This window comes from Myotis brandtii, unplaced genomic scaffold, assembly GCF_000412655.1.
Source record: "Myotis brandtii unplaced genomic scaffold, ASM41265v1 scaffold923, whole genome shotgun sequence".
Lineage (NCBI taxonomy): Eukaryota > Metazoa > Chordata > Mammalia > Chiroptera > Vespertilionidae > Myotis > Myotis brandtii.
Genome location: NW_005371804.1, coordinates 1,443,397 through 1,456,686, shown reverse-complemented (window position 1 = coordinate 1,456,686; position 13,290 = coordinate 1,443,397). Strand labels below are relative to the sequence as shown.

At 60.2% G+C, this 13,290-nt stretch overlaps 1 protein-coding gene across 1 annotated transcript in view; it reads left to right on the top strand.

Moving 5' to 3' along the window:
- The window catches only part of PRDM15 (PR domain containing 15), a 37,152-nt gene that overhangs the window by 12,661 nt on the left and 11,201 nt on the right, over window positions 1-13,290 (top strand). The window contains exons 9-18 of the mRNA XM_005885698.2: window positions 87-181; window positions 567-654; window positions 4,847-5,014; window positions 6,082-6,176; window positions 7,800-7,931; window positions 10,313-10,447; window positions 11,227-11,390; window positions 12,186-12,265; window positions 12,615-12,734; window positions 13,039-13,170. Of these exons, the coding sequence (XP_005885760.1) occupies window positions 87-181; window positions 567-654; window positions 4,847-5,014; window positions 6,082-6,176; window positions 7,800-7,931; window positions 10,313-10,447; window positions 11,227-11,390; window positions 12,186-12,265; window positions 12,615-12,734; window positions 13,039-13,170 (1,209 nt within the window). The remainder of the gene's footprint in view (window positions 1-86; window positions 182-566; window positions 655-4,846; window positions 5,015-6,081; window positions 6,177-7,799; window positions 7,932-10,312; window positions 10,448-11,226; window positions 11,391-12,185; window positions 12,266-12,614; window positions 12,735-13,038; window positions 13,171-13,290) is intronic.

Sequence of the window (13,290 nt, the reverse complement as noted above, 5' to 3'; positions counted from 1 at the left end):
CTGCCGGCCCCGCGTGGAGGGCCAGGGCGCGCATGTCTCCGGCCGTGCTGCAGTCATGGACCGGCTTGTTCTTGTTGGCTCCGTAGGTGACAAGCTGTTCAAGTGTGAGGAGTGTGCAAAGCTGTTCAGCCGAAAGGAGAGTCTAAAGCAGCATGTCTCCTACAAGCACAGCAGGAACGAGGTGGGTGCAGCCACGGTTGTCCTCCCAGCTACGGAAGAAGCGGGCCACGGACCAAACAGTCTGATGGGGAGAGAAGTTAGAGTCAGGGGAGAGGAGAGAACCACAGCGGCCGAGCCCGGCGGTTCTGGACACATCCAGGTGGCCTGGCCTGGCGGGAGCAGGTGGCCCTTGGGGCTGTGCAGGTGCCTGAGTATGGGGTGCTCTTTCTAGGGCAATGGGGCGGGAAGAGTGAAAATTCTTCATGTTCCTAAGCTGAGTAGGAGAGTAGTACAGAACCGTCGTAAACCACACACACGGAAGTTGCTAGAATGTTTCCTCAGGGAGCTCGTTCTGCTTGAGCCTCCCCTGGGCTCCTCCTCTCACTGACGCACTGCCCTCTGCCCAGGTGGACAGCGAGTACAGGTACCGGTGTGGCACCTGTGAGAAGACCTTCCGCATCGAGAGCGCGCTGGAATTTCACAACTGCAGGACAGGTGAGCGGGCCCGGCCAGCGTCAGTCCCAGGGGACGGGGTGGGAGCTGGGGAACGTCGGAGGGGGTAAAGGTAGGGTTAACAAATAACCCCACCACGCATTTTGCTTCCGAGCAGTCATTAGCTGGTCTAGAGACAGATGGAGACATCCCGGGTCTAAAGGAACTTGTGTTCCCACTTCCTGTTACACATGCCCCCATTTGAGTTCCCACACATGCCATCCTCGCCGAGTGTGGCGGGCAGCGGTGTCGGGTTTGTGCTAGGACCATGTGGGAAGGAGTGGGTGGGTGGTGCCTGCAGGGGTGTGTCTCTCACTTGTCGGAAGGGGCTTCCGGAACCATTAGCCTCCCTTCTACATGGAGCTGCCAGTGTCCAGACCATGTTGTTCTGAGTCCACTTCTGTCCACCAATCTCCAAAAGTGACAGGAACCTCATTTCCTCATGCTGCCACGAGCCCGTGCCGAGGGGGCCTCCCTGGGTCTGAGCAAGCATGCTGGGCACTGTGTGTGGGCAAGCTGGCAGCTGGCAAGCACGCGTGCTACAGACATCCTCGTGGACAGCAGGAGGCAGTGGCTTAGGAGCCCAGGCCCTGGAGAAAGCCCCCCCCTGTCCCCACTGCTCCTCCTGTGCATCGGGGTGACTTGCCTTCTCCCTCTCTCCAGGAACCCTAGCTCACCCGGGAGAGGGGGGGACCAGTGGCAGTCGGCTTAGCGACCTACCAGGTTAGCCTTTGATACCGACCCTTTCCTGTTGGCCCTCTGTGTGCGTCACTGTATCTCTGTACGGGTTCTTGGTCAGGTGGGTCTCCGGGGAGCCTTAACCGGCTTAGCTAAGTCTCCACGGTCCCTCCCTCTGCAGCCAGCGCCTGCCCGGAAGCGCCCGCTGTAACCCTTGCTTGGCTCATGTGTTTGTTTGTTTGTCGTGTTGGAGGGTCCTGTCTGGAACCTGGCATGTCTCGCCCATGGCACCTTGCTCCCATGGCGGGACTGTTCTGAGTGGCAGACGAGCCCTGTTTCACCTGAGCTCCAGCTGCTCCGCAGCATCTGAGTCTGTGGCTTTAAGTGACCTTGGCAGCTTTCGGATGAACTTCCAGTGTGCCGCACACATGCATCCTGAGCCCTGCACCCAGGTGCTCCCCAGATCCGGGGCGGGTCCCCCAGCAGTCTCCATGCTGCACCAGCTGTCAGCCGGCCTTAGCCTGGGCTGTTGTTCTGAGTCGGACTACGCCCGTGTGGCCACTGGCACGTCTGCGTGCCTGCAGGAATGGGGCGGGCTGTCAGGGTGTCAGGAGCATGAGTGGCACCTGTGCAGTGTTTGGTGCGTGACTCGGGGCCCAGGAAGAGGAGGTGTCCTCTGTAGCTGTCTCTCTGGACACAGGTGAAGCAGAAAGTAACAGAAGTCAGAGCCCCAGGTGCTACTCGTCAGTCAAAGTTCTGACAAAGCAGACCTTTCCTTCGTCATGTGGAAGTAACAGCAGCAGCTGAAATGCACCTTCTCTTTTCCCAAGATGCTCTTTCAAAGGGCAGAAGTTTTGGATGGAAAATAAAGGATAAGCCTGGATATGAGCTCATTTGCAAAATGCAGTATTTGCATACTATTATGTTTTTTTATGTGTTCACATAAAAAAATGTGTGTCTTCCATAAACCATTAAGCCAAGAATTTGTCCAATGTGAGGGAGAAGCTTTGAAATGTATAGTCTGCTGGGTTTTTCTCATGCTTCCACTCAGCAGGGCTGGCCCTGGGTGTGACAGGTGTTGGTGTAACTCTTCTGAGTGGTCCCTGAACTGCCCTTGACCATCAGACTGCGCTAGTGAATAGCAAAGGTTCATGTCCAGGCTCCCATGCAGGTCGGCTCTCCTAGAAATCTGCTGTCTTATCTCTGGTTGACCCTGCACCCACACCCTCACCAGAACCCAACTGATAGGCATCTGTTCTCAGTCGCTGCATTTTATTAAAACACTAGAGGCCCGGTGCACAAATTCGTGCACTGACGGGGTCCCTCAGCCTGGCTGGTGATCAGGGCCACAGGAGGTTGGCCGGCCAGGGGGAGGGACTGCGGGAGGTTGGCCGGCTGTGGGAGCGCACTGACCACCAGGGGGCAGCTCCTGCATTGAGCGTCTGCCCCCCTGGTGGTCAGTGTGCATCATAGCAGCCGGTCGACCTGTTGTTTGGTCATTGAAATAGGCTTTTATATATATGGATAAATGTAGACCTCAAGGGCACCAGGGTTATTGGTGGGAGAAAGTTATTGTTGGAGCCAGATGCCCATCTGCATTCCTAAACTGGTGACTGGATGCCACACAGGAAACGCACCCTGAGTGAGGGACATCCCAAAAGCCCTGCCTGCTCCTTCTACCTGGGCAGGGCAGCCACCCTGAGTGAGGGACGTCCCGATAGCCCTGCTTACTCCCTCTACCTGAGCAGAGGCCACAAATGAGTCGGGAATAGTTACAGGTGATTTCTCACCATATGCTGGAGGGACTTCCTGAGAGAGAAAGCTAAAGCCATGGGCACACTGTACCTTCCACGCTAGGGGGGTACCTGCCCATGAGGACAGCTCACCTATGCTATTAGCACCTGCCCAGGAGGGAAGCTCACTTGGGTGGTTTTGCAGGCCTGGAGTGGGTGGGGGTCTCTGTGATCTGATGGGACAGTCCAGTAATGGTGTGGCCTCCACAAAGTAGATGCAGATGCCCTTGGTCTGGTGGTCCCATCCCTAAGAACTGTACCTTCCACGCTAGGGGGGTACCTGCCCATGAGGGCAGCTCACCTATGCTATTAGCCTCGGGCCGGAGGCCGGGGCGAGGGACGCTGGCATCGTTGCAGGCTGGGCTGAGGGACCCCCACCCCCATGCACGAATTTCGTGCACTGGGCCTCTAGTAAAGAATAATGCAGTACATTGTGGTAAAGGAACCAGGTGGACTATTACATAGCCCCTGAAATAAGCATACTAAGCACACATACTGCATACATGTAAGTGTGTGTACAGGGGATCATGTAGATGCACCTGGGCTGCACATTGGGGTCACCTAACCCCCCGCCTGGACATTTTGGTTGTCACACTGGCTGTGTGTGTGTGGTGGGGGTGTGCTGCAGGACATCCACAGCACCAGGTCGGCCCCCACAGAGGACGATGTGGCCCACGTGTTGGCAGGGCTCAGTCTGAGACCCTGGGTGTGTGGGGGGCAGGGGGTACTTAAACACACCACGGGCTCCGTGTATTCCACAGCACCAGGTCGGCCCCCACAGAGGACGATGTGGCCCACGTGTTCCCAGGGCCCAGTCTGAGACCCTGGGTGTGTGTGGGGGGCAGGGGGTACTTAAACGCACCACGGGCTCCGTGTACAGCACAGTGAGAACCATCAGATTCATGGTAGGAAACAGCAGGGCTATGTGCAGCCTCAGGGATCTGTGTGTTTGGCAAACGTTTGCTGACTCCACAAGCAGGTCAGCGGGCTGGAGCCCAGGTCCAGAAACAAGGATGACACGGTGTGTCCTGAGGCCTCCCTCTGAAGGGGGATGCCCCTGTGACCCACTCTGTCATGCCCACCTGCAGGGGGACCCGGCGTGGGCTGGTGCTCCAGGAGGGCTGTGGGCAGGGAGGGCTGCCTTCAGGGCTTGTGTGGAGGACAGACCCCTGGATGGGGGTGGGGTGAGGGGCAGAGCACAGAACAACACAGAGAGGGTTGGGGCCTGTGCTGGGCATGAGGCCCTGGGATCCCTGAGCCAAGGGGAAAGTCCAGGTGGTCCAGGAAAGACAGACAGCTGGAGGGGTGCTAGCGCCATGCAGGTGCCCCATGCCCGCTGCCTGTGCTCACCCAGGGCAGGCCTTCAGGGGATGTCCTGGCACCTGGAGGGAGAGCGCAGTGTCACAGAGGGAGCGGGTGGGGACTGTCCAGTTCCCGGAGGAGCACTGGGGTTCCTTGGGCGGAATCGTTGAATGCCGTGGGGGAGAGGAGGTGGCAGAGGATGCGGGCTGGGCTGGTGGTGAGAGGAGGCGAGCTAAATCTTGGGAACCAGCCCTCCAGCCTGTGCTTAGACAGTAGCACAGGTGACCGGCTTCCTGGCCGTGTGGGCCTCACGCATCTCCACCCTTCACCTGTGCCCCTTACCATTCCCACGGACGCACCATGGAGCCTGCATCCGATGCCATTGACCTAAAAGCTGCCGTGTCTGCTTGCTTTCTGGACAGATGACAAGACGTTCCAATGTGAGATGTGTTTCAGATTCTTCTCCACCAACAGCAACCTCTCCAAGCACAAGAAGAAGCACGGGGACAAGAAGTTTGCTTGTGAAGTCTGCAACAAGATGTTCTACCGCAAGGACGTCATGCTGGACCACCAGCGGAGGCACCTGGAGGGTGAGCGCCCTGCGCAGGGCAGGCGCCTGAGGGAGGGGGAGGAGTGGGCCGTGTCGTCACAAGCCCTGCCACCACCCGATGGAGTCATCGAGCTGTGGGGATTCAGCCCAGGCAAAGGGAGGGATCCGTAGTGTCAGGTGGGAACTACAGGGACAGTTGGGAATGTCCTAAGTATTCAGGAGGGAGAGTTAAGGAAACCAGGCTCTCTGTAGGATTGAATGGTAGGCAGTCATTAAAAGCTTTTCAAAGAGTTTTGAGTATTATGGCAAAATGCTACACATGATAGAGAGTAGGAAGAAAACTGTGAAACTGACGCGGTGAGCTCTCCGCCGTGTGCGTGGAGCATGTTCCAGGCGGAGGTGTTGGGGAGCCCCTGACTGGTTTTCCCTGGCTCCTCCTCTGTGTGCCCTGAGAGGCCCCGATGCCTGAAAGCCACAAGGATTTTATTATCAGCTGACCTTGCACCCTGGCCCTAATTCAACTGGTTTAATTTGAAGGATGAGTATTAGCCTCTTTTTCATAAAGAGCCTGCCTGCTTAGAGCCGTCTCCAAGAAGCCTAGTCTCTCAGCCAGATTTTTTGCATTGAGTTGATAGAGTAATTTGAGTTAATGAGCTCCTTAATGAGCTCGGTCTCGGAAGGAATTAACTCGTAAGTCAAGGCCCCACTGTATTAGCCTCTTTTTAATAAAAAGCCTGCCTGCTTAGAGCCGTCTCCAAGAAGCCTGCCTTTTCCCTGAGCCTTTCCATCGGGCACAGACACCTCTAGGTCGTTCATTATAACCTTCCACGCTGTAAAGTGGGAAACACTCGCTGCCCTCATATTTCCAAATGTTTCAGAGGCAAGAACCCTGTCACCGAACCCGTGGGTGCTGCAGTCTCCTCTCCCCTGGGAGCCCGTAGGAGCAGCGGTTAGCGCTGATGCTCACATCACAGCCCAGGGACGCCCCACTCACTCTTATGTCTCCACACTGTGGGCAGCTGTCTCCCGTCCTCTGAAATGATACTGGGCTGCAGAACTGACTAATATCACGTATTTACCCTCTCGCTTGGGCGGTGGGCCTTTCAGGCGTCAGGCGAGTGAAGAGAGAAGACCTGGAGACCAGCGGGGAAAGCCTGGTCCGCTACAAGAAGGAGCCTTCGGGGTGCCCCGTGTGTGGCAAGGTAACGCCGCGCTGCCCCGCAGTCTAACGAACAGCTCACCACTTCCCGCGGTGACGAGTCAGAGCTCTGCCCACTGCAGGTCCAGGGGAAGGTCCGGGGGACATGGACACTCGGGGTGTCTTAAGCTGCAGTGTCCACTCACTCATGGCCATGTCATTGTGATCTTTTGGGCCTTTCAGGAGTCAGGCGAGTGAAGAGAGAAGACCTGGAGACCAGCGGGGAAAGCCTGGTCCGATACAAGAAGGAGCCTTCGGGGTGCCCCGTGTGTGGCAAGGTAACGCCGCGCTGCCCCGCAGTCTAACGCACAGCTCACCACTTCCCGCGGTGACGAGTCGGAGCTCTGCCCACTGTAGGTCCGGAGAAGGTCCGGGGTACATGGACACTCGGGGTGTCCTAAGCTGCAGTGTCCACTCACTCATGGCCTTGTCATTGTGATCTTTTTTTTTTTAATATATATTATTGATTTTTTACAGAGAGGAAGGGAGAGAGATAGAGAGTTAGAAACATCGATGAGAGAGAAACATATATCAGCTGCTTTCACATCTCCCCCTACTGGGTATATTCCCACAACCATGGTACATGCCCTTGACCGGAATCAAGAAACATCGATGAGAGAGAAACATCGATCAGCTGCCTCCTGCACATCTCCTACTGGGGATGTGCCCGCAACCCAGGTACATGCCCTTGACCGGAATCGAACCTGGGACCTTTCAGTCCGCAGGCCGATGCTCTGTCCACTGAGCCAAACCGGTTTCGGCGATTGTGATCTTTTGCTGTCGAGCCAGGTCTCCAGTGAGGGAGCTGAGGGATGAGTGTTTGCTCTTTCAGAGCCTTTTTCCTCGTTGGCCACCATCTCCACCTGCGTGCGCCACGCTCTCTCTCTCTCCTCAGCGTCTCTGCGACATGTCCTTTGGCAGAGATGGGAGCCGCTCACCGGGGAAGTGGGAGGTCCTGGGGGCTTAATTCTGTCTGCTGGTGCTGGTCTCCCCTGTGGCATTTCTGAGTGACAGCACCCACAACCGCGTGGCCACGGAGGTTCCTGGCATGTTCCCTGAGTGAGGGAAGCGTGACGTCAGCCTTATGAGCAGATCCGTTCAGGGTGTGTCAGGCGACTCCTTAGCTTGATCCTAAATGTCCAGCAGTGCACTGCCCACCAGAGCCCCCGGTGCTGTCAGCCCGTGCGGGGGCCAAGCAGGCGGCCATGGAAGTGGGGTGTTCTTCGTGAATGAGCTCCAGGCCTTGGCTCTCCTCACACTCGCCTCCCACAACCAGAATGTGCAGAGGCCCACTGTGTGCCCAGGGCTAGAGATCGTGTCCCTCTCGGTTGCAGAGCACTTGCTGCGGGGGCCAGGGGGACTCCCAAGGGGGCTCCTCGCCCCCACAAGCTGGGGTTGTCAGGAACAGAACCACCAGCCTGGGCTTGGGTGGTTGCTGGGTCTCAGCCACACGCAGTCCTGTGAGCACCTGCCAGGCCCGGACAGTGGGGAGCGATGGCCGCAGGGACAGCCAGTGGCAGCATTGCCGGAGTTGTTGCCTTTGCAAGAGGAAACGGAAACTATGGTTACGGTTTACGCGAAGCTGGTATTGTGAGTGGCGCCTCCACGTCCACCTCTTCGCCCGCAGGTGTTCTCCTGCAGGAGCAACATGAACAAGCACCTGCTGACCCACGGCGACAAGAAGTACACCTGCGAGATCTGCGGCCGCAAGTTCTTCCGTGTGGACGTGCTCAGGGACCACATCCACGTCCACTTCAAGGTGCCCGCCGCGCCGCGCTGTCCCGGTAGCTCACTCGGGGCATGGGGGCCTCGGGCCAGCGTTCTGACCACTGGTCCGCTTGGCCACCCGCCTCTTGTCAGATGCGGCCTCGTGACCGTTTGCTGGTCTCGGGCAGCCCCGCCGCAGGGCTCCCAGTCCGGTGCCTCCCGCCGGTGGATGGGGTGCTGGGGTTTGCTCCCCTTCTCCCTGCCTCGAGGAAAGTGAGGAGTTGGCCGGAGCTGGGGAGGCAGCAAGGACTCGGGGCCATCGGGGCAGAGGAAGTGCAGATCCAGGGAAAACAAAGGGATGGCTGGTGCTGAGGCCCCGATGAAGCTGCGCTCACCCTCCTCACCTGCCTGCCTGCAGCTCAGTGACGGGCAGTTCCCAGCTCTGGTGCAGGTTGAGATTTCTCTGGGCAGATGCTGGAGAAAGTGGGGGTGAGGCACGAGTGTGGGAGGCTCCTGGTGCAGACAGCCCCGCCGCAGGGCTCCCAGTCCGGTGCCTCCCGCGGGTGGATGGGGTGCTGGGGTTTGCTCCCCTTCTCCCTACCTCGAGGAAAGTGAGGGGTTGGCCCGAGCTGGGGAGGCAGTGAGGACTCGGGGCCATCGGGGCAGAGGAAGTGCAGATCTAGGGAAAACAAAGGGATGGCTGGTGCTGAGGCCCCGATGAAGCTGCGCTCACCCTCCTCACCTGCCTGCCTGCAGCTCAGTGACGGGCAGTTCCCAGCTCCGGTGCAGGTTGGGATTTCTCTGGGCAGATGCTGGGGAAAGTGGGGGTGAGGCACGAGTGTGGGAGGCTCCCAGTGCAGGTGCAGAGCCATGTGGACCAAGCTGGGGAGGAAGGAAGGGCCCCAGGAGGGCGAAGAGCCTCGGGGAGAAGAGCTTGGACCTCCCGGGACCCTGCCATGTCCCAACTGGGACCTGCGGGTACTAGTTCTGCCACCCCTGAGCCTCCACGTTTCTCTCTGTAAAACGGGGCCCCATAGGGAAAACAAAGGGATGGCTGGTGCTGAGGCCCCGATGAAGCTGCGCTCACCCTCCTCACCTGCCTGCCTGCAGCTCAGTGACGGGCAGTTCCCAGCTCCGGTGCAGGTTGGGATTTCTCTGGGCAGATGCTGGGGAAAGTGGGGGTGAGGCACGAGTGTGGGAGGCTCCCAGTGCAGGTGCAGAGCCATGTGGACCAAGCTGGGGAGGAAGGAAGGGCCCCAGGAGGGCGAAGAGCCTCGGGGAGAAGAGCTTGGACCTCCCGGGACCCTGCCATGTCCCAACTGGGACCTGCGGGTACTAGTTCTGCCACCCCTGAGCCTCCACGTTTCTCTCTGTAAAACGGGGCCCCAAGCCCTGCCATGGACAGTGGGTTTCCATGAGCATTAAATTAGACCCGACAGGTGACGGGTCTGGCGGGTCTGAGTGCCCATGCCTGTGGTCTGTAAGCAGGTGCTAGTCCTCCTCGGGCAGTTCTCCTCTGAAATAAGGGTGCCCCTCTTTGCTGACGGAAACTAGGGTTCAGTCTGAGTCAATGTGAGAGTCCACAGTAGAAGAAACGGAACGGCGGCCCTTGTTGAAACCTCGTGCTTCAGCCGAGGGCGCGGAGGGAGGGAGAGCGAGCTCTTCAAAGGAGCCCATCCTCTCTGGGTTCCAAGTTTGCCCACTGATGAAACGTGGCCCTCAGTGCCATGCGACCGGCAGCCTCTGCCTGAGGATGGGCAGTGGCAGGGAAAGGGGCAGCGCCCTCTCCGGCCGCTGGAAGGAGCTGCTAAGACAGGGAGCCGGCCACCCAGCGTGGCGAGCCCTCCTCCCTCCCAGTGGTGGCTGCTGGCTCCTGCCACGCTGCTCCCTCAGCTCCGGGCTCGCCCCCCGGGCTGCTCATGCCCAGTGTTTCTGCCTGCAAGTGACTGCTGGAGTGATCCTTGCAGTCTTTTGCAGAAAAGTAAATGGAACTTCAGAAACTTCGGGGCAAGCCCGGTCACGTCCACAGGAGGAAGCCTTAGAGACCACTGACCCCACCCCACTGACAGAAGCCACCGTCGAGGCCGGGACGTTAGGTGTTCCCAGGTTCAGGCAGCACCAGGCTCACACCAGGCCCGCAGGAGGGAGTCTGCTGCTCCCTGCCTACCTCTCAGGGTTGGTGCTGTGCATTGCAAAATGATCTGAGTGTGAGCAGGGCCTGGTGGGTTTCCCGTCAGGGGAGTGGGGTGTGCAGGTGACCTGAGGGAGAGTGTCTGCAGGGGGCCCCCCAGGACGCAGCAGGTGGGAGCTCCTAGGACGTTCTACCCCGCAGAGGCGCTGCCTCTCCACGTGGGTGAGCCTCCTGCTGCCGTGGATAAGTAGCCGGTTAACGCTTTGCCACGCGCGTTAGAAGTCGGGCTCCGGCTTTTGCAGGACATCGCGCTGATGGATGACCACCAAAGGGAAGAGTTCATTGGCAAGATCGGGATCTCCTCAGAGGAGAACGACGACAATTCTGACGAGAGCGCAGACTCGGAGCCTCACAAGTACAGCTGCAAAAGGTGCCAGGTAACCTGCCGCTCAGGAGCGTCGGGGAAGGAGGCTTGGAACAGGCTGCGGGCGCAACGGGCCTGGGCTCGGTGAGCTGAGTCCCAGGCGGTGGCCTGTCCTGCTGGCTGCCCCAGGTCACTTGGGTTCTCGGGGAGGATGCCTGGTCTCACTGTGTCACACGGACCATCCTCGCGGAACCAGTCTCCCGACTGGCTGGCGTACAGCTGTGTGGCTCACCCGGTGGGATCTGGCTCCCTGGAGGTCGGCCGCATGAGGGGCCTCCCTCCCCGCCTCAGACCAGTGGCTCTTCACCACAGCCTGCCCCGTGCGTGGAAGGGGGGCGTGCTCAGAGGGGGTGGTTCTGTCTTCAAAGGGCCCGGGCTCAGCAGCGTGCTGTGTGAAGGCGGTCCCTGCACTGGGTCCCCTGCCTGGGAAAGCGCAGTTCACTCCTGTCGAGTGCAGGTGCCATGTTCTCTGCGAGCACCAGCCCGTGTGCCCATCCTGGCACCTGCCGTGCGCCTGTCAGGCCCCTTGGGTGTGAGTGAGGTCAGGGAGGTCAGTGGGTGGAGAGGAGGCAGTCAGGCCTGAAGAGGAGTCCGGAGGCCCGGGAGGAGCTGGGGTCCACTCCTCACATCCTCCGCTGCACAGTTTTGCCGGCGCTGCCCCTGCCCGAGGAGTGCCCTCCTCACCTGCCAGGGTGACGGGCTCTCACCAGCGTCCCTGCCCCGTGGTGCGCGGCAGTGCGTGCTGAGCTGCAGCGCCGCGCTGGGCGAGTGGTGAGCGTGTCCTGTCCGCAGCTCACCTTCGGCCGTGGGAAGGAGTACCTGAAGCATATCATGGAGGTGCACAAGGAGAAGGGCTACGGCTGCAGCACCTGCAACCGGCGCTTCGCCCTGAAGGCCACCTACCACGCCCACATGGTCATCCACCGCGAGAACCTGCCGGACCCCAACGTGCAGAAGTGAGGCTCCCGGGGCTGCGGGCTCAGCGCTGGGTGGTGCCTGAGGGAGGTGCCCGAGGGGGGCGCAGAGAAGCGATGCTTGAAGGGGCAAGTCCCTCTGCTCTGTGAGCCCCACTGGGTCCTGGGGAAGTACCTGTCCTCCACCGGTCCTGCCTCGGCCCCATCCCCTGCCAGGACTCAGCATGAGCAGCGCATTACAGGCCTGGGGAGCCCCCGGGAGCCTTTCCCCAGTGATCAGGGTCCCTGAAGGCCAGCTCCCGTCGGGCTGCAGCCGGAACCAGTGCTCTGAGCCTGAGCGAGGGTGGATGGTTGTGGCTGCAGTGGCTGCAGTGGCTGCAGTGGCCAGTTCGGTCGCCAGAACAGAGTGCACAGGCCGGAGGTCCGAGATCAAGGTGTCGCAGGGCTGCCTCCCTCCGACTGTGAGAGCATCTGCCCCAGGCCCCTCTCCTTGGCATGCAGACGGCCCTCATCTCCCCGTGTCTGCACATGGTCGTCCCGCTACCCGGGCCTCTGTGCCCACACTTCCCCTTTTCATAAGGACACCAGTCACACTGGCTCAGGGCCCATCCAGAGACCTCGTTCCAACTTCGTCACTTGTTAAGCCCTGATCTCCAATACAGTCACGTTCGGGGAACTGGGGGTCAGGGCTTAAGCGTGGATTTGAATTGGGGGCACATTAAGTTCAAGACAGCCTACAGTCCTTGTCTTCTGTCATCTCCATTATACCTAGGAAAGCTGTGCCCGCTGCAGGGTCCCCCCATGTGGGGCCGCCCTGAGGCTTCTGTCTGGTTGCAGGTACATCCACCCCTGCGAGATCTGCGGCCGGATCTTCAACAGCATCGGGAACCTGGAGCGGCATAAACTCATCCACACGGGTAGGTGTTCCTGTCAGGCACAGGGCCCCGGGCTGAAGGGGGTGGACCGCCTTGTCTGCGGGCTTCGTGCACAGAGCAGTCGCGCATCGTTCCCCTCAGTGCATTCCTCGGTCCCGCTTCTCGTGTCCTGGCCACGGTGTCCGCTCCCAGCACGTCCCTGCCTCATCACCCGCTCCAGGTCCTTGGAGCCTCCTGCCAACAAGCCCAGAGGACGGCCCTGAGGCGGTGGAGGGAGGGGTGGCCCGTGCTTCCTGCTGCGGGGAGGCTGCCTTCCTCCCAGTTACTGCCTTGCCGCCTTAACCACGCCTGCGGGTCTTCCAGGAGTGACATGGGGGTGCGTTGTTGGTAGGTGTGAAGAGCCACGCCTGCGAGCAGTGTGGGAAGTCCTTCGCCAGGAAGGACATGCTGAAGGAGCACATGCGCGTGCACGACAACATCCGGGAGTACCTGTGCGCTGAGTGCGGGAAAGGTACGGTCCCGGGCGCGCGCACGTGGCGCTGGAACCGGCCTTCAGGGGTGCAGCTGCTCCCCGTTGGTGGGAGAGCCTTTCAGAGCAGAGCCCGCCTTCCCTTCCCCCTTTCTGCAGTCCCTGACACCTGTGCCTGCCCAAGGGTTGGGGTGTGGGCACTGGAGGGGGGTCGGGCACAGGTGCTGGGGGGATCCAGGGCACAGGGGTGGTTAGGGGGATCCTGGGCACGGTCGCTGTAGGGGGGTCCAGGGTGCGGCCCGGTGCGCAGGGGGCGTGGCGGGCGCCCACCTGCCTCTGTCCGCAGGCATGAAGACTAAGCACGCTCTGCGCCACCACATGAAGCTGCACAAGGGCATCAAGGAGTACGAGTGCAAGGAGTGCCACCGCAAGTTCGCGCAGAAGGTCAACATGCTCAAGCACTACAAGCGGCACATCGGTGAGTCCTGGCCGGGCGCCAGCGTGCGGGCAACCGCTGGGCCTCGTGCGAAACGGCCGGAAGAGCGCCTCACCGGCTGCTCCTCACTGTCCTTGGCTCCCCGCGGCCGGGCCGGGTCCC